The sequence below is a fragment of the Orcinus orca genome, chromosome 9 (assembly GCF_937001465.1).
Source record: "Orcinus orca chromosome 9, mOrcOrc1.1, whole genome shotgun sequence".
Taxonomy (NCBI): Eukaryota; Metazoa; Chordata; class Mammalia; order Artiodactyla; family Delphinidae; genus Orcinus; species Orcinus orca.
This window is the reverse complement of record NC_064567.1, coordinates 50,901,136-50,921,513: the sequence shown is the minus strand read 5'-3', so window position 1 is coordinate 50,921,513 and position 20,378 is coordinate 50,901,136. Positions and strand designations below refer to the sequence as shown.

At 36.7% G+C, this 20,378-nt stretch overlaps 1 protein-coding gene and 1 pseudogene across 4 annotated transcripts in view; one reads left to right on the top strand and one right to left on the bottom strand.

Moving 5' to 3' along the window:
• Nucleotides 1-13,037, bottom strand: part of LOC125965362 (uncharacterized) — a 49,846-nt pseudogene extending 36,809 nt beyond the window's left edge.
• Nucleotides 1-20,378, top strand: part of PALS2 (protein associated with LIN7 2, MAGUK p55 family member) — a 109,701-nt gene that overhangs the window by 36,822 nt on the left and 52,501 nt on the right. For all 4 annotated transcript variants that reach the window (XM_004265638.3, XM_033420553.2, XM_033420555.2 and 1 more), the window contains exon 2: nucleotides 16,919-17,037. In XM_004265638.3, coding sequence (XP_004265686.1) covers nucleotides 16,921-17,037 — 117 coding nt within the window. In that variant the 5' untranslated portion in view covers nucleotides 16,919-16,920. The remainder of the gene's footprint in view (nucleotides 1-16,918; nucleotides 17,038-20,378) is intronic.

Here is a 20,378-nt window from a genome sequence, read left to right as displayed (position 1 = left end):
TACTCAGGCTTTCAGGACTAGTTAAGTGGTAGTGTCCAGGCTTTTAACCACTATGCTATGTCACTTAGTTCTCTGATTCCTTCATAGTGTTCTTATCATCATGCTTTATTCATTTGTTTACACATTTTGGTCTACTCTGCTAGATGTAGTTTTTGGAGGAAAGATAGTGTGTCTCTGTTTTCTTCCACATCAACCATCATGCCTGGCCTATAAGCACTCGGCTAATGTTGAGTAAGTTAGCTGAGCACATTTAAAGTTTAACTTTCTTCTTTGATTCAATATAACTAAACTAGAATTTCGAGATACTATTTTGAGAACTAAGGTATTGACTGCATATTGTCATTTTATAGAAAACAAGTGTTTTTATTGACCTAACGATTTAGATGAACTCTTGCTGTCAAATCAGTCGCGCGAGTCATGTGTCAAAATTTAATCATAGGGCTTTCCTGGTGGCGCAGTGGTTGAGAGTCCGCCTGCCGATGCAGGGGACATGGGTTCATGCCCCGGTCCGGGAAGATCCCACATGCCGCGGAGTGGCTAGGCCTGTGAGCCATGGCCGCTGAGCCTGTGCATCTGGAGCCTGTGCTCCGCAATGGGAGAGGCCACAACAGTGAAAGGCCCGCGTACCGCAAAAAAAAAAAGAAAAAAATTATTAAAAAAACCTAACTTGATCCAAATTTTTTTTTATTTTTTATTTTATATTGAAGCATAGTTGATTAACAGTGTTGTGTTAGTTTCAGGCATACAGCAAAGTGATTCAGTTATACATATACATATATCTATTCTTTGTCAAATTCTTTTCCCATTTAGGTTATTACAGAATATTGAGCAGAGTTCCCTGTGCTATTCAGTAGTTCCTTGTCGGTTATTTTAAATACAATAGTGTGTACATGTCAATCCTAAACTCCCAATCTCATCCTTCTGCCCTGGTAACCATAAATTTGTTCTCTAAGTCTATGAGTCTGTTTTGTAAATAAATTCACTTGTATCATTTTTTTTAAGATTTCGCATATAAGTGATATCATATGATATTTGTCTTTCTCTGTCTGACTTACTTCACGTAGTAAAATAATCTCCAGGTCTATCCACGTTGCTGCAAATGGCAGTATTTCATTCTTTTTAGTGGCTGAGTAATATTCCATAGTATATGTGTACCACATTTTCTTTATCCATTCATCTGTCAGTGGACAGTTAGATTGCTTCCATGTCTTGACTATTGTAAACAGTGCTGCAATAAACATTGGGGTGCATGTATCCTTTCAAAACAGTTTTCCTCTGCATATATGCCCAGGAGTGGGATTGCTGGATCATATGGTAGTTCTATTTTTAGTTTTTTAAGGAATCTTCATACTATTCTCCGTAGCAGCTGTACCAATTTGCATTCCCACCGACAGTGCAAGAGGATTCCCTTTTCTCCACACCCTCTCCAGCATTTATTGTTTGTAGACTTTTTGATGATGGCCAGTGTGACTGATGTGAGGTGATAACCTCATTGTAGTTTCGATTTGCATTTCTCTGATAATTAGTGATGTTGAGCATCTTTTCATGTGCCTGTTGGCCATCTGTATGTCATCTTTGGAGAAATATCTATTTAGGTCTTCTGCCCATCTTTTGATTGGGTTGTTTGTTTTTTTGATATAGAGCTGCATGAGCTGTTTGTAAATTTTGAAGACTTATCCCTTGTTGGTAGCATTGTTGGCAAATATTTTCTCCCATTCTGAGGGTGGTCTATTTGTCTTGTTTATAGTTTCCTTTGCTGTGTAAAAGCTTTTGAGCTTAATTAGGTCCCATTTGTTTATTTTTATTTCCATTACTTTTAAGAGACAGCTCACAAAAGATATTGCCGTGATTTACATTGAAGAGTGTTTTGCCTGTGTTTTTCTCTAAGAGGGTTATAGTATCCGGTCTTACATTTAGGTCTTTAATCCATTTTGAGTTTATTTTTGTGTATGGTGTTAAAGAATGTTCTAATTTCATTTTTTTACATGTAGCTGTCCAGTTTTCCCAGCACCATTTATTGAAGAGACTGTCCTCTGTTGTATAGTCTTGCCTCCTTTGTCGTAGGTTAATTGACCATAGGTGCATGGGTTTATTTCTGGGCTTTCTATCCAGTTCCATTGATCTATATTTCTGTTTTTGTGCCAGTACCATACTGTCTTGATTACTGTAGCTTTGTGGTATAGTCTGACATTATGGAGCCTAATTCCTCCAACTCCGTTTTTCTTACTCAAGATTGCTTTGGCTGTGTGGGGACTTTTGTGTCTCCATACAAATTAAAAAATTTTTTGTTCTAGTTCTGTAAAAAATGCCATTGGTAATTTGATAGGTGTTGCATTGAATCTGTAGATTGCCTTGGGTAATATGGTTATTTGGACGATATTGATTCTTCCAATCCAAGAACATAGTATCTCTTTCCATCTGTTTGTGTCATCTTTGATTACATCAGTGTCTTATAGTTTTCGGAGTATAGGTCTTCTGCCTCCTTAGGTCAGTTTATTCCTAGGTATTTTATTGGTTTTGGTGCGATGGTAAATGGGAGTGTTTCTTTAATTTCTCTTTCTGATCTTTTGATGTTAGTGCATAGAAATGTAAGAGATTTCTGTGTATTAATTTTGTATCCTGCCACTTTACTGAATTCATTGATGAGCTCTAGTAGTTTTCTGGTACCGTCTTTAGGATTTTCTACGTATAATATCGTGTCATCCGCAAACAGTGATGGTTTTACTTCTTCTTTTCCAATTTGGATTCCTTTTATTTTCCTTCTCTGATTGCTCTGGCTAGGACTTCCAAAGCAATGTTGAATAAAAGTGGTGAGAGTGGACATCCTTGTCTTGTTCCTGACCTTAGAGGAAATGCTTTCAGCTTTTCACCATTGAGTATGATGTTAGCTGTAGGTTTGTTATATATGGCCTTTTATTATGTTTAGGTAAGTTCCCTCTATGCCCACTTTCTAGAGAGTTTTTATCATAAATGGGTGTTGAATTTTATCAAAAGCTTTTTCTACATCTATTGAGATGATCAGATGGTTTTTATTCTTTAATTTGTTAATGTGGTGTATCACACTGATTGATTTGTGGATACTGAAAAATCCTTGCATCCCTAGTATAAATCGCACTTGATCATGGTGTATGATCCTTTTAATCTATTGTTGGATTCTATTTGCTAGTAGTTTGTTGAGGATTTTTGCATCTATGTTCATCAGTGATATTGGCCTATAATTTTCTTTTTTTGTGGTATCTTTGTCTGGTTTTGGTATTAGGGTGATGGTGGCCTCATAGAATGAGTTTAGGAGTATTCCTTCCTCTGCAATATTTTGGAATAGTTTTGGAAGGATAGGTGGTAATTCTTCTTCTCTAAATATTTGATAGAATTTGCCTATGAAGCCATCTGGTCCTGAACTTTTGTTTGTTGGGAGTTTTTTAATCACAGTTTCAATTTCAGTACTTGTGATTGGTCTGTTCATATTTTCTATTTATTCCTGGTTCAGTATTGGGAGATTACACCCTTCTAAGAATTTGTCCATTTCTTCCAGGTTGTCCATTTTATTGGCATATAGTTGCTTGTAGTAGTCTCTTATGATCCTTTGTATTTCTGTGGTGTCTGCTGTAACTTCTTTTTTTTCATTTCTAATTTTATCAATTTGAGGCTTCTCCCTTTTTTTTTTGATGAGTCTGGTTAAAAGTTTATCAATTTTATCTTTTCAAAGAACCAGCTTTCAGTTTCACTGATCTTTTCTATTGTTTTTGTCTCTATTTCACTTATTTCTGCTCTGATCTTTATGATTTCTTTCCTTCTACTACCTTTGGTTTTGTTTGTTCTTTTTTCTCTAGTTGCTTTAGGTATAAGGTTAGGTTGTTTATGTGTGATTTTTCTTGTTTCCTGAGGTAAGGTTGTATTGCTATTAAGTTCCCTCTCAGAACTGGTTTTGCCGCATCCTATAGGTTTTTGGATCGTTGTGCTTTTGTTTTCATTTGTCTCCAGGTATTTTTTTATTTTTCTCTTTGATTTCTTCAGTGATCTATTAGTTGTTTAGTAGCATATTGTTTAGCCTCCACGTGTTTGTGTTTTTTAGTTTTTTTCTTGTAGTTGATTTCTGATCTTACAGTATTTTGTTGGGAAAAGATGCTTGATCTGATTTCAGTTTTCTTAAATTTACTGAGGCTTGCTTTGTGGTCCAGCATATGATCAATCCAGGAGAATGTTCCATGTGCACTTGAGAAGAAGGTGTATACTGCTGATTTTGGATGGAATGCTGTATAAATATCAATTAAGTCCATCTGGTCTAATGTGTCATTTAAGGCCTGTGTTTCCTTACTGATCTTCTGTCTGGATGATCTGTCCATTGATGAAAGTGGGGTGTTAAAGTCCCCCAGTGTTACGTGTTACTGTCGATTTCTCTCTTTATGGCTGTTAGCATTTGCCTTATATATTGAGGTGCTCCTATGTTGGGTGCATATATATTTACAATTGTTATATCTTCTTCTTGGATTGATCCGTTGCTAATTATGTAGCATCCTTGTCTCTTGTAACAGTCTTTATTTTAAAGTCTATTTTGTCTGATATGAGAATTGCTACTCCAGCTTTCTTTTGATTTCCATTTGTATGGATTGCCTTTTTCCAACCCCTCACTTTCAGTCTGTATGTGTCCCTAGATCTGAAGTGGGTCTCTTGTAGACAGCCTGTATATGGGTCTTGTTTTTGTATCCATTCCATCAGTCTGTGTCTTTTGGTTGGAGCATTTAATTCATTTACATTTAAGGTATTTATCGATGTGTATGTTCCTGTTTCCATTTTCTCAATTGTTTTGGATTTGTTTTTGTAGGTCTCTTTTGTTCTCTTGTGATTTGATGACTAACTTTAGTGTTGTGTTTGGATTCCTTTTTTGTGTGTGTGTATCCATTGTAGTTTTTGGTTTGCAGTTACCATGATGTATTGATATAGCAGTCTATATATAAAAAAGATTCTTTTAAGTTGCTCATCTTTTAATTTCAGTGCATTTCCAGTAGTCTGCATTTGTGCTCTCCTCTTCTCACAATTACTGGTTTTGATGACATATTTGTGTTCAAATGTTTTCCTACCTTTACTTGATGTTGCCTTTACTGGTGAGCTTTTCCATTTAATTTTATCGTTTCTAGTAGTGGCCTTTTCTTTTCTGATTAGCTAAGTTCCTTTAGCATTTGTTGCAAAGCTGGTTTGGTGGTGCTGAGTTCTCTTAGCTTTTACTTGTCTGTAAAGCTTTTGATTTCTCCATCAAAACTGAATGAGAGCCTTGCTGTGTAGAGTATTCTTCATTATAGCTTCTTCCCTTGCATCACTTTACTATATTGTGCCTTGTTCTTTTGGTCTGCAGAGTTTCTGCTGAGAAATCAACTGATAACCTTATGGGAATTCCCTTGTATGTTACTTTTTGGCTTTCCCTTATTGCTTTTAATATTTTCTCTCTGCTTTTACTTTTTGTCAGTGTGATTACTATGTGTGTTGGCATGTTCGTTGTTGGGTCTGTTGCCTGGGACCCTGCATTTCTTGGACTTGGATGACTTTTATTTCCCATGTTATGGAAGTTTTCAGCTATTATTTCTTCAAATGTTTTCTTAGGTCCTTTCTCTCTCTCTTCTCATTCTGGGACCCCTATAATGTGAATGTTGGTGCATTCATTGTTTTCCCAAAGGTCTCTTATACTGTCTTCCTCTCTTTTCATTGTTTTTTCTTTATTTTGTTCCATGGCAGTGATTTCCACCATTCTGTCTTTCAGCTCACTTATCTGTTCTTCTGCCTCAGTCACTCTGCTATTGATTCCTTCTAGTGTATTTTTCATTTCAGTTATTGTATTGTTCATCTCTGTTTGTTTTTTAGTTCTTCTAGGTCTTGTTAAACATTTCTTGTATCTTCTCAATCTGTGCCTTCATTCTTTTCCCAAGATCTTGGATCATCTTCACTGTCATTACTCTGAATTCTTTTTTTTGGTGGATTGCCTATCTCTACTTCACTTAATTGTTCTTCTGGGGTTTTAGCTTATTCCATCATCTGGGACATATTCCCCTGCTGTCTAATTTTGTCTAACTTCTTGTGCTTGCAGTTTCCGTTCTGCAGCCTGCCGGATTGTAGTTCTTCTTGCTTCTGCTGTCTGCCTTCATCTAATGGATGAGGCTTCTTCTCTCTTGTTGCCAGTCCCCCAGGCTGTGAAGACTGACATGGGGCTCAAGACTTTGACTCCTGTAGGAGAACTTCCCTGGTATAATTATTTTCCAGTTCATGTGTTGCCCACCCGGTGGGTGGCCTGCCATCTTGTTGTTGCTTTGTCTTTGGATGTAGGGTATCTTTTTTGGTAGGTTCCAGAGGTTTTTTTTGTTTTTGTTTTTGTCAATGGTTGTTCAGCAGTTAGTTGTGATTTTGGTGTTTTTGTAAGAAGGGGTGAGCCTTCTACTCTGCTGTCTTGCTGGCAAGTCAATCCAAATTTCAATTTCAATCCAGTTTTCTGTACCATTTCCTGGAAATGTATTTAAAAAATTTTTTCCTGCTGTATTGAAAATACATTAGAAGTAGTCCAAATGACTTAGATAATTCCTTTAAATTTTTGCTTAAATATTTCCAAATGCACACAGAATAAGGTTTTGTTTTTCATTTTCTGAATCTGCAAATTATGCAGTATGGTTCTGTCAAAATAACTGTTATTCTATCTACAAAGTATAAGAGCAGAAATAATTTTTAACGTCTTATGAAAACTTAATTTACCTGTCATATTTTCATTGGGGATTTTAGTTCGTTGAATTAAATGGGAGTGAATATACCACACATGTGATTACAAAAGGATTTTTTTTTTTTTCAAAAGGATTTTTAATACTGAAATAGACTCTAGTCCTAATTTATTAAAAACAGTTCATTTAAGTACTTACAGTTCTAAAACTGGGGAGAAATGCTTTTGTAAAACAACTCTAGAAAGCTTTTGGAACAGAATATATGTGAGTAAATACCATTCATTTTATTAAATTTGTCTTCTTACTGATCTATATTGTAGAAAGTTAGAAATGTATTTATATGTAAGAAATTCTGTAAAAGCTTGCCATTTTAGTAGACTAAGCATTGAAAGATACCACTTCTATCTTTGTTGCTTGTTATACAATTTGTGGAAAGTTAATAGCTTTAAGATTACTGCTTTGTAAACCATACCACATTTCACTGATTCCAAGTATTATACAGACATTTTATTTATAAATAACAATATATAATTTGAAAACTATTCTTCATTTTAGTAACAGAAATATGTTACATTTTTGTGACTGAAACTTTATTATTGAGGACTTGTGATATACCAGACTGTGGGCTAGTTGCTGGGAATATAAGTTTGAACAAGACAGGTAAGATTTCTGCACTCATCAGACCTAAGAGTTTAGAAAGAAAATCATACATTAAATAAATAACAAAATATTTAATTACAGGTTGATCAGAGTTATAAAGCATAGACTACTACAAAAGTATATATTAGGAGAATTTATCCTAATTGGTGCTGCTAAGGACATAGAAATTCTGCTCCTGAAGGATGTGTATGAATTAGGTACACCAAGGTGGTGGTAAGTTGGGGGGAGGACTTTGCATCAGGACAGGGGAAGGATTGGTGTGGCTAAAGCTACAAAGGGTAGTGCAGATTGTTTAACCTAGTAGTGTATTTTAAAGGCTCACTGGCCATAAAATTTACATTTTAATTAATTCCTTGTAGGTGAGATATATATCACTCATAAGAAATCTGTATATATGTAGGAGGCTCTTGTATAGTCTGGGCAAGAAATGATGATGACTAGGACTCATGTTATTTGATTCCAGAAATATTTAGGAGGTAGAATCTACTGCTTCTTTGCTCCAAGTTAGTTTCTATTCCTACCACTTACATACTTACAAATATATTTGCTATTTTTTGGTCTGTTTTTCTTCCTCTTTTGCCATTCTCTTTATGCTTGTGGGGTTTCTTTTTTTAATCTTTATTAATACTTTGCTGCTGTTTTAATAGAGATTCTAAAGGGAAAGACTGTAAACTCAAGTAGTCAATCTACCATATTTAACTGAACCCTACCTCCCACTGATTTGAAATGTCACCTTTCGCATATATTAACTCCTATTTAGTTATTCAAGATTTCTCTGTTGCTGTGCCAGTACTGCACCAGTTTAATTTATAGTGTTTTTATACTTAATAGCACAGGCACCTCCTCTACAGTTATGCTTTTTTCCAGACGTATTGGTTGGTTTTACGTATTTTCTCTTTCAAGTAAATTTTAGAAAAACATTACCCCAAAATCCTGTTGGGATTTCTTTTTTTTTTTTTCTTTCTTTTTAAATTTATATTTATTTTTGCCTGCATTGGGTCTTCATTACTGTGCACAGGCTTTCTCTAGTTGCAGTGAGTGGGGCTACTGTTCATTGCAGCGCCCAGGCTTCTCATTGTGGTGGCCTCTCGTTGCAGAGCATGGGCTTTAGGCCCACAGGCTTCAGTAGTTGTGGCTTGCAGGCTCAGTAGTTGTGGCTTGCAGGCTCTAGAGTGCAGGCTCAGTAGTTGTGGCGCACCGGCTTAGTTGCTCTGTGGCATGTGGGATCTTCCTGGACCAGGGATCGAACCTGTGTCCCCTGCATTGGCAGGCAGAATCTGAACCACTGTGCCACCAGGTAAGTCCCCACCCATTTTTTGATTGGGTGTTTTTTGGGTTTTTTTAATATATTGAGCTGCATGAGCTGTTTGTATATTTTGGAGATTAATCCTTTGTCAATTGCTTCATTTGCAAATATTTTCTCCCATTCTGAGGGTTGTCTTTTCATCTTGTTTATGGTTTCCTTTGCTGTGCAAAAGCTTTTACGTTTCATTAGGTCCCTTTTTTTTTTGTTACTCTAGGAGGTGGGTCAAAAAACTTGCTGTGATTCATGTCATAGAGTGTTCTGGCTATGTTTTCTGCTAAGAGTTTTATAGTGTCTGGTCTCACATTTAGGTCTTTAATCCATTTTGAGTTTATTTTTGTGTATGGTGTTAGGAAGTGTTCTAATTTCATTCTTTTACATGTAGCTGTCCAGTTTTCCCAGCACCACTTATTGAAGAGACTGTCTTTTCTCCATTGTATATCCTTGCCTCCTTTGTCATAGATTAGTTGACCATAGGTGCGTGGGTTTATCTCTGGGCTTTCCATTGATCTGTTCCATTGATCTATATTTCTGTTTTTGTGCCAGTATCATATTGTCTTGATTACTGTAGCTTTGTAGTATAGTCTGAAGTCAGCGAGTCTGATTCCTTCTAGCTCCATTTTTTTCCCTCAAGATTGCTTTGGCTATTCAGGGTCTTTTGTGTCTCCATACAAATTTTAAGATTTTTTTGTTCTAGTTCTGTAAAAAATGCCATTACTAATTTGATAAGGATTGCATTGATCTGTAGATTGCTTTGGGGAGTATAGTCATTTTCACAATATTGATTCTTTTAATCCAAGAATATGGTATATTTCTCCATTTGTTTGTGTCATCTTTGATTTCTTCCATTAGAATCTTATAGGTTTCTGCATGCAGGTCTTTTTCCTCCTTAGTTAGGTTTATTCCTAGGTATTTTATTCTTTTTGTTGCAGTGGTAAATGGGATTGTTTCCTTAACTTCTCTTTCTGATCTTTCATTGTTAGTATATAGGAATGCAAGAGATTTCTGTGTATTAATTTTGTATCCTGTGACTTTACTAAGTTCATTGATTAGCTCTAGTAGTTTTCTGGTGGCATCTTTAGGATTTTCTATGTATAGTATCATGTCATGTGCAAACAGTGATAGTTTTACTTCTTCTTTTCCAATTTGGATTCCTTTGATTTCTTTTTCTTCTGATTGCCATGGCTAAGACTTCCAAAACTGTGTTGTATGATAGTGGTGAGAGTGGGCATCCTTGTCTTGTTCCTGATCTTAGAGGAAATGCTTTCAGTTTTTCACTATTGAGAATAATGTTTGCTGTGGGTTTGTCATACATGAGGCCTAATGTCTTTTTAAAATAGTAGATTTTTGAAAGCCTTTTTAATTTCTTCTATTATGATCTGTTTTAATTTTTACCTCTTCTTCCTAAATTTCAGTAATTGACATTTTCCTAGAAAATCTCTACTCGACTGGATTTTACAATACGTTGTTCACTGTGTTTTCTTTTGAATCTTCTTCATGCCTGCAGTTATTTTCTCATTGCATTCCTAAGGTTATTTGTGTCTTCTCTTTTCTTAATCAGACTAGCCAAGTATCAGTCTCTTTTTATTGGACCTTTGAAACAGCCAGCAGGGATTGATCAAATCTATGGGTTTTTTTCTTTTTTCTTCTTGGATTAATTTCTGCTTTCTGTTTTAATTCTTTCTATTTTTGAATTTCCCATTACCTTGTAAATTTTGTTCTTTCATGATCCATAGCATGTTTCTCATACTTTGCCCTTTTCTAGTGGGAAAATTCTTCAGTTTGATCCCTGATATTCCCACCCCCAACCCACCCTATGATTTAATCTTTTTCTTTCTTTTGCTCTTTCTTTTCTTTTGTTTTAATCCCCTGGTAGATAGTAAGTCTGTTTCCTTGGCAGTTAATATTTATTTGCTGAATTTGGTGAGTTGCATTCACACTTTTAGTATTCATGTGTAGTGATCCTTGATGTGTAGTGATCATATTTGTAATTGAAGGGTCTAGATTAAATATATTAAATTTTCTTCAGTTTAAATAGGAACCCCATTTGTATGTCATTGAATCTGGCTTCTGATTAAAGAGTCCATCCTCCCGTAATTAAGGAGGAGGAGTGAAACTTGTAGGAAACTTACCTTCTGAGTTTTGGGACTTTCCTTTCTTCCTGGAATCTCTGAGTAAATTGGGACACTTCCCTGCTTCTCTGGCTCCAGCTCAACTTTGCAGGGTTCCCACTACAGAGAGCTTCCTGTTTCATATATTAAGCTTTCACATACAAGAGTTGCCTTGTGGTAATCCGTGTCTGAGTGGTTATTATAGATTTAGTTAATGTTTTTTAAATTAATTAATTTATTTTTTTGGCTACATTGGGTTTTCGCTGCTGCACACGGGCTTTCTCTAGTTGCAGTGAGTGGGGCTACTTTTCACTGCAGTGCGCAGGCTTATTGTTGCAGTGGCTTCTCTTGTTGCAGAGCATGGGCTCTAGGCACACGGGCTTTAGTAGTTGTGATTTGTGGGCTCAGTAGTTGTGGCTCGCAGGCTCTAGAGTGCAGGCTCAGTAGTTGTGGTACATGGGCTTTGTTGCTCCATGGCATGTGGGATCTTCCTGGACCCAGGCTCGAACCCGTGTCCCCTGCATTGGCAGGCGGATTCTTAAACACTGCGCCCAGGCAAGTCCCAGATTTAGTTTATGTTTTAATATTTTATGACGTTAATTCTCTCTCACTGCTCTTTGTTGTAATTTTCTCATATTTATTTTTTTCAAATGCTTTTAGGATAATTTAGTTAAAAAGAACTGTTGTATTTTTTTTGATAGTTAATGTTATTAGATAACTAATTTATAAGCCAGTGAGTTGGCCTGTGAGGGGCTATTATTTCTTCACCCTGTCCCATAACATCCCAATAAACGAGGGAGATTGGGATTATGCCAGGTGTTCGAACGTTATTAATTTTATTCATGACGGAGTATGGAGTAAAGGTGTTAGGGCAGATCCTTGCATGTCTGGGAAGTTATGCTGATGTTTGACATCCTGGTGTAACCGGAGCACCAGGGTAGGTTGTTCCACACTCACCCACCCCCTCACCTAACCTCCTCACCAGTTCCTGTCTGCTTTTCCCACCTGTCAACTCTGCAACTCCCTAAATCCAAATATTTTCCATTCAAAAGGGGAAGATATGGAAAATAGCAAGTCCCTTCACCCCAACTCTCACCTTTGGAATTAAATAGCCTGGAACGGGGCAAGTGAACTAAGTGAGGACTTTTTGACAGTAAACATTAAGAATAACATCTGAATTCAACTCCAGAAGAGTGCTACCAGGGGAAAATCAAGTCTTAGCACATGTTCTGAAACTGCCCGTAAGAAAGGGCTAGGGAATGATCCTCTGGGTATGAGCTCTAAGAGCTCTGGACTCAAAGGGGCTTCAGCTAGCCCACTCTGGGCCTGCAGAACCAGATGACCTGTGGGCTGCCTGGCAAGCACACTGCAGTCTGTCTGTCTCTGTCTCCCATGAGGTCCTTCAGTTCCATCGCAGAGTACTCCCCAATGTGTTATACAGTTGAACCTTGAACAGCAGCACCCACCCTCCACACAGTGGAAAATCCCCTTATGCTGTCTCCCCAGTTCCACGTTGGCAGATTCAGCCAACAGCAGATGATTAGTACTGTAGTACATGTTTACTGACAATAGTCCACACATACGTGGACCTGAGTAGTTCATATCCATGCTGTTCAAGGATCCACTGTAGTTGTCCTTAAAGCTCTTTGGTTTGAGGAAGTGTTTGGCATGTTTACTCTTCTGACTGTAGAGGAGGTGTGTCGCCTGATGGCTGTTGGGAGACTTCAGGAGACTGGGTTAGGTCTTTGGCTGCTGACAGAGGTGTTGCTGAGAGCTCCCACTTTGAACTTTGACCACAGGGCCAGCTCAGTCAGGGCCCCCTGTTAGCACAGGTACTCTCTCTGGACACAGACCCATGTCCCATGGCAGGCTGTCTCAGCCATCCAGCAGGGTATCAGTGAAGGGCTTGCAGACACCCTTGAAAGGATTACTAGTGTTTTGGAAGATCTAGCAGATAGGAGCCGAAAATCTTGCCCATTAAGGAATAGGGATGCCAGCCTTCAGCTCGAAGTGGGTTTTCAGAGGCATAGATGGTGTCCATAAGTTTCATCCTATGCAGATAGTTGTAGCAATTCTGACTTCCTTGGGTTTCCAGCTGTTGCAGTCTTGGACCATCCTCCACAAGGAGTCAAGGTTTGTACTTGATATCCCAAAGTCTGGACAGTAGAATATCAGTCTCCTGTTTGAAGATTTTGGGGGCATGTGCCCCTCAGGGACATGAGGTCCCCTTCAAGATTTCATTGCGAAGCTCATGATTTACTTCTTCACAAAAATAAATGGCAGTAAAAATACCAGATTCCCGTGACCTTCACCAGCACAACATTCACTCCAGACTGGCCTCGCTAGCTTGTGTAGAGCTGCATCAGTTTACCCCACTGCCCTGCCTCCTCAGCCCAAGTTTCCTGGAGCTCCCCAGCCAGGCCATTTCCTTAGTGGAGGGAAGACCAAGCCAGACTTGGCCTGAAAACATGGTTATATAGGGGGTCTACTGTATTTTTATTAAAACTCCATTAAGTATACCAATTAGTTTGGGAATGTTTGGCAACTTAATAATCTGGATTCCCTTTTCAGGACATGGAATATTGACAGACTTACTAGTTTATAATTAAATTTCATATACTAAAGAATCAGTAACAACTTACAGAGGTCTTCAAAATAACCAAGGGTATATTTCACAATCTCTGCCACTTCCCACTTAATTAAGCAGAGATATAAAAATTCAAACGCCGCAAGAACCAATATAGAAGATACATTTAAAAAAAAATCTTCAGTACAACTGGAAATTTGAACACCAGCTATATATTTAATGATACTAAGGAATTACTGTTACTTTGTTAGGTGTGCTAACAGTATTGTTACATTGTTTAAAAAGAGTCCTGATCTTGTAGACATAAACACTGAAATACGACCTCTGGGATTTGCCTCAAAGCTATGTAGGTTAGAAAGTGTATGGGGGTATGAAACAAAATTGGGGGTGAGTTGCTAATTGTTAGAGCTGATAATTGTTGGGTGTGTTATTGTCTCCGTTTGTGTATGTTTGGAATTTTCCAAAATAAAAGACATACATAGAATGTCAAAGGAAAGAAAAAAGTACTCATGAAAAGTAGAGTTAACTACGTTTATAGCCACAGGGTAAGAATACTTCTACAGATTGTTGATTCTGTTGTTCCCTGCCCAGAGTACACTTTGGACTTCAAGCAAAATTATGAAGTAAACTTTGCTTATATTCTTTATTTTCTAGTGTCTTCTTTCTTCATCTTACCTCAATATCAGTTTTCCTTCTGCTTGTTGTAAATGCACATTTTTCTCCTGGTTACCTCTTCACTTCCAAAATTGTCACTCATTTATACATACTGAGAAGGAGACCTAAAGATGAACCTGTTCCAATTAAAGTGCGAGAGAAAAATACTTGGGAGAGAGTTCAGGGTTAGAAGTCAGGGAATAGTTCTGATATTTGAGCATTTGGAAAAACTGATAGAAATGGGAGAAGTTTGTTGGAACATTTGGGAAAAAACTTGTAGGAGTTCTATATGAAAAGCACTAACTGTTGATTTTATTTTAAAAATTGCAGGTCTGGGGGCTTCCCTGGCTGTCCATTGGTTAAGACTGTGCACTTCCAGTGCAGGGGGTGCAGGTTCAATCCCTGGTCAGGGAGCTAAGATCCCATATGCTGCATGGGGTAGCCAAAACAAATAAAAATAAATAAAAATTGCCAGTGTGGAGCTAGGGGGAAGTAAAAGCATCACACTAGTACTATTCTAACAAAAATAAATAATATATAAAATGGGTAAATTAAAAAGTAGCAATATTAGCACATTACCCAGAAATACAGCTGTGATTAAAAGAAACAACAAATTCAAAGTAGTTGCTTCTGTAGAATAGGATAAGTTGGGAAGGAGGCTGACGGCATGGAACAGAGAACTGCTGTATTTCATTATAAGCCACTTAGTAATACAATCTGACTTTTGACAGTTTTATTTTAATAAAAAATAAAAATATTAAAAACAAACTGCACTATTAGTAGACTTATTCTAAAGAAGCATCAAGGGAAAATAAAATTAATAAAACTAATCTGAATAAAATTAAGGCTATGATATTGAATGAAGTAGGGGTCTGGCTGTACCTTCTTCATATGCATATCCAGTTGTCCCAAATACATTTTTGAAAAGACCGTTCTTTCTTCCTTTGAATTGTCTTGCCACTCTTGTTGAAAATCTAATGACCGTAAAGTAGATTTATTTATGGACTCTCAGTTATATGTCTTTATGCTAGTACCACACAGTCTTTTTTTTTTTTTTTTTAATATTATTTATTTATTTATTTATGGCTGTGTTGGGTCTTTGTTTCTGTGCGAGGGCTTTCTCTAGTTGCGGCAAGTGGGGGCCCCTCTTCATGGCGGTGCGCGGGCCTCTCACTATCACGGCCTCTCTTGCTGCGGAACACAGGCTCCAGACGCACAGGCTCAGTAACTGTGGCTCACGGGCCTAGTTGCTCTGCAGCATGTGGGATCTTCCCAGACCAGGGCTCGAACCCGTGTCCCCTGCATTGGCAGGCAGATTCTCAACCACTGCGCCACCAGGAAAGCCCCACACAGTCTTGATTACTGTTGCTTTTTAGTCAGTTTTGAAGTAAGTGTGAGTCTTCCAGCTTTGTTCTTTTTGAAGATTGTTTGGCTATACTGGGTTCATTGCATTTCCCACATGAATTTTTGTATCAGCTTATATAACAGTTTCTACCAGAAAGGGCGAGGGGAGCTGAGATTTTAATAGGGATTGCATTAAACCTGTAGATCAATTTGAGAAATATTGCCATCTTAACAACAGTAAGTCTTCTATAGAATCCCTGAATATGGGTATCTTTTTTTTTATTTAAGTCTTCTTTAATTCTTTCAATGATGTTTTATAGTTTTCACTGTAAAAATCTTACAGTTCTTTTGTTACATTTATTTCTAATGATTTTTATTGTTTTAATGCTATTGTAAAAGGAGTGGTTTTCTTAATTTCATTTTCAGATTGTTCATTGCTAGTGTATAGAAATGCAATTCATTTTTGTATATTGATCTTCTATCTTGCAACCCTACTGAACTCATTTATTTAGTTCTAATAAATCTTTTGTATATATTCCTTAGGATTTTCTATATATGAGGTCATGTCATCTGCAAAAAGAGATAGTTTTACTTGTTCATTTTTCATCTGGATGCCTTTTATTTCTTTTTGTTGCCTAACTGCCATGGCTAGACCCTCCAGTACAGTGTTGAGTAGAAATGGCAAGAGTAGAAATCCTTGCCTTGTTCCTGATCTATGGGAAAGCATCCAGTCTTTCACCATTAAGTATGATGTTAGCTATGGGTTTTTCATAGATGCCCTTGAGGAAATGGAAATTTCCTTCTATTCCTAGTTGAATGTTTTTTATCATGAAAGGTATTCGATTTTGTCAAATGCTTTCTCTGTGCCTATTGAGATACCATGTGGTTTTGTTTTATTAATACAGTGTATTACATTGATTGATTATCATATGTTGATAAACCACCCTTGCACTCCTGGGATAAATTGTACTTGGTCATTTTCATTTGTTGCTGTATTCAGTTTGCTAGTGTTTTATTAAAGATTTTTGCCTCTGTACTTGTAAAAGATATTGGCTGTAGTCTTCTTCTGATGTCCTCGTCTGGATTTAGTATCAGGATCTCACAGAATGGTTGGGAAGCGTTCCTTCCTCTTCTACTTTTTTTTGGAAGACTTTGTGAAGTAATGGTTTTAGTTCTTGAATTCACTGGTGAAGTCATCTGGTTCTGGGCTTGTTGGAAGTTTCTTGATTAATCTTTTTTTTATTGCTCTATTACAATTTTATATTTCTTCTTGAGTAATGTTTTTAAATTTGAAAAATAGAAAACAAGTATAAGGTTCTAAGTATGCCTTATATAGTCTGGTAAACCCCAAACTGCATGTAAAAACCTATCCTGCTGCTAATTCAGTGCATTTGAAATTTCTACTATTCAACAATTCAGTTCTTTAAATGTGACTTTTCAAAAGAGTGTTAATTGATAATGTCTTTTTACTTGAATTATTTTATAGTTGTATTTCGTAATAGCTTGGAATTTAAGGTTTGCTTTTTTTTTTTTTTTTTTTTTACTATTGCTTTTATCTCAGCAGCAATGCAGCAAGTGTTGGATAACCTTACGGAGCTGCCCTCATCTACAGGAGCAGAAGAAATAGACCTAATTTTCCTCAAGGGGATAATGGAGAATCCTATTGTAAAATCACTTGCTAAGGTATATTGCTTTATTCATAAGATAACTAAATTATTTTTTAAATTGTTTTTACAGAGGTCTTTTCAGATTACTGTTTTAGAACCTGGTTAATATACCTTAGGCTTTGTTAGCAAATAATAACAGTTAACAGCTAATGAGATCTTACTGTACACAGAAGTTAGACCACTTTTGCCTTTTCTATGCTGACTTTAAAGTTTTAGGGAAATAATAACTGAACAGTCGTATTATAACGGAGGTCTGTGGAAAAGATTCTCGTCGTGTCTCCGTTTTCAACAACAAGATACTGACTTTCTTCTTTTACATTGGACCATGTACCTGTTTTTTCATTTCAGTTCTTGACTTCCTATATATAGTACTTTTTGAAATCTTGTTTTTTCTTGGTAACCCTGACATTTTGAGTCTGTTTCCATAATCAACTCTCTAGTAATCTTTTTAACTCATCCATAAATATACTTTCACAACCATTTTTGGGCCCAATTTATTTCAATTATACTATTTCCCTGTAATAATTTTTGTAAATGTCACTAAAGCTTAGTGTATTAACTATTTCACAACCGTGCGCTTCCATTCTTCAGATGATTCTTGCTTTCAAGAACCTGTGCCGTATACCCTCTCTGACTTTTTCTTTTCTTCCCTTTTATTTCTCTTACAAGACTCAATATAGTTCCCTTTGCTATACAGTAGGACCTTATTGTTTATGTCTCCGACCTTTTCTTCATGTAACCATCTTGTCATTCCTAAAATGTTGATTTCACCCTGTCCTGTGATCATTTTTTAGCCATAGTCTCTTACGTGTCTTCTTCTAAGAGTTCTGAAAAAAAATAATACTTTTTACAAAGTGTTCTATTAGTAGGAGTGAGTTAATGATGCAGATTCTTCATTTTATTCATCAGTGTAATCATTCTAAGGTCATATGACATAAAAGCTTTGGTTTCTAAGCAGAAACTTATCCACTTGCAGATCACCCAACTAGAATTTTTATTTTAGTCATTTTTGATTGTAGTCTTTCAAAATTTTGTTAGATATTCCTTTAATAATAATATATAGGATATGATTTTCCTTCAGATACAAGCTTCTTGTCACAAATATCAGTCACTATACTGTGTTGAGATAAAGTAATAGTTTCAGGGTCTGTTGAAATAAGTAAGAGCTGTTTAAGCCTGTTAATTAAATTGCTCGCCCTGAGCTCTTATTGCTACTTTAAAAGTAGTGTTTACTTCTCCCTTTATACCATACTTACTGTTGGTTGTCAGTTTTTATTGCCAGTGTATCTATTACACCCCATCCCCATGTTTATTTAATTTACAGCTTTTAGATGTAGATCTCAAAACTAGATAATATTATGTAAGGCATCTTACAATGTGCTCATTGTTTATAAGGGTTTTTAAAATATACTGTTTCATCTTTGCAACAACTTTATGAATTGAAAACTAAGTTTTAAAAATAGAAAAATTATTTGCCTAGGGTCACTTAGCTAGTAAATGACAGAAATATTTAGGCCAGATCTTGTTTCTTCAAATTCTGTGCTCTTTCTACCACAGCACAAGCTGTGTTTGTGTGTCTGTGTGTGTGTGTGTGTATTCTTAAGAATTTCTGTGCGTAAAAAATGATTCACTTTTGTGTCACTGATATTGGCCTTTCAGAAGATTATCTTGTTCACTGTTCTTAACAAGTGAAATGGCTGGATGACTTTTGAGCAGCTGAAGTGCTACTGTAATCTTTTGATGATAAAATTGAAATTAGGAAGAGAATCACCCAGTAGTATCCAACATTCAAGCAGCTTCTCAAAAAATAAAAGCAATAATAGTTGGGTATTCCTTAATTGAGGGCACAGAAATCCCAGGAGGAAGGGAGGACCTTCTTCCAGGAAAGAGATAATAAGTCACAGCAGGCCAACACTCCCAGCACAAGTAGGGAGAAAAATGGATAAATTGCTGAGGAGACAGCGAGCCAAACATTGCTAGACCTGTGGAAAGGCAGGAGCATGTGACTAATAATCATGAGAAAAACAACAGAAGCAGTCTCATAGATGACCCTTTTATTAAAGTTTATAGACAAAGATTTTTAAATAACTTTTTTTTTAAGTGATACCTTGTTTTTGGAGGCTTGAAAAAATATTTATTTATTTGGCTGCACTGGGGTCTTAGTTGCTGTGTGTGGGATCTTTAGTTGTGGCATGTGAACTCTTAGTTGCAGCTTGTGGAATCTAGTTCCCTGACCCCAGGGATCAAACCCCTGGCCCCCTGCATTGGAAACTTGGAGTCTTAGCCACTGGACCACCAGGGAAGTCCCTAAATAGCATATTTTTAATAGAAGAAAAAAGTGGGAAAAAATGAAGACATTTAAAATATTACTAGAAAATAAGAATTAAAAACAAATGGTTATTCAGGGACTCAAAAATACAATATCTGGTTAAGAGCTCATTTGATGGGTTTAATATTGGGTTGGCAAAAAAGTTCATTCGGTTTTAAGTAAAAATAAAAGACACATTTTTCATCTTCACCAGGAATTTTATTGAACAACATATTTGTTAACCGAATGAACTTTTTGGCCAAGCCAGTAGAAGACTAAACACAGCAGAAAAGAGGATTAGTGAATTTGAAGACAGGTCAACAGAAAATATCTAAACCGAAATTCATAGAAAAGTATGTCTGGAAAAGACAATATGTGAGGCATTCTCAAAAAGATCAAATACACATGTAATTAATATCCCAGAAAGAGGGAGCGGGGAAATGGGACAGAAGAAATAGTTCAAGACACAATGGCCAAGAATTTTCAAACCTAATGAACAACAACGTCAACTGATAGATTCAAGAAGACAAGTGAACCCCCTGTCAGGGAAAATACAAAGCAAAACATTCCTCAGAATATCACAAACTCCTGAAAATCAAAGATAAAGTGAAATTTTGTAAAGCAACTGGAGAAGAAAGACATATTAAGGAGAAACACTAATACTAATGGTTAGCAATAAAACAGGAACTATGGAAGTCATAGCAGAGTGGATTGAGATCCTTAAAGTGCTCAAAGAAAAACACTGCCAACCTCAAATTCTCTTTTCAGGGCTTCCCTGGTGGCTCAGTGGTTGAGAGTCTGCCTGCCGATGCAGGGGACACGGGTTCGTGCCCCGGTCCAGGAAGATCCCACATGCCGCAGAGTGGCTGGGCCCGTGAGCCATGGCCACTGAGCCTGCACGTCCGGAGCCTGTGCTCCACAACGGGAGAGGCCACAACAGTGAGAGGCCCGCGTACCGCAAAAAAAAAAAAAAATTTCAACAAAAGCAACTTTCAGAAATGAAAGCAAAATGAGGATTTTCTTTTCAGAGAAACAAAATCTGAGAAAAA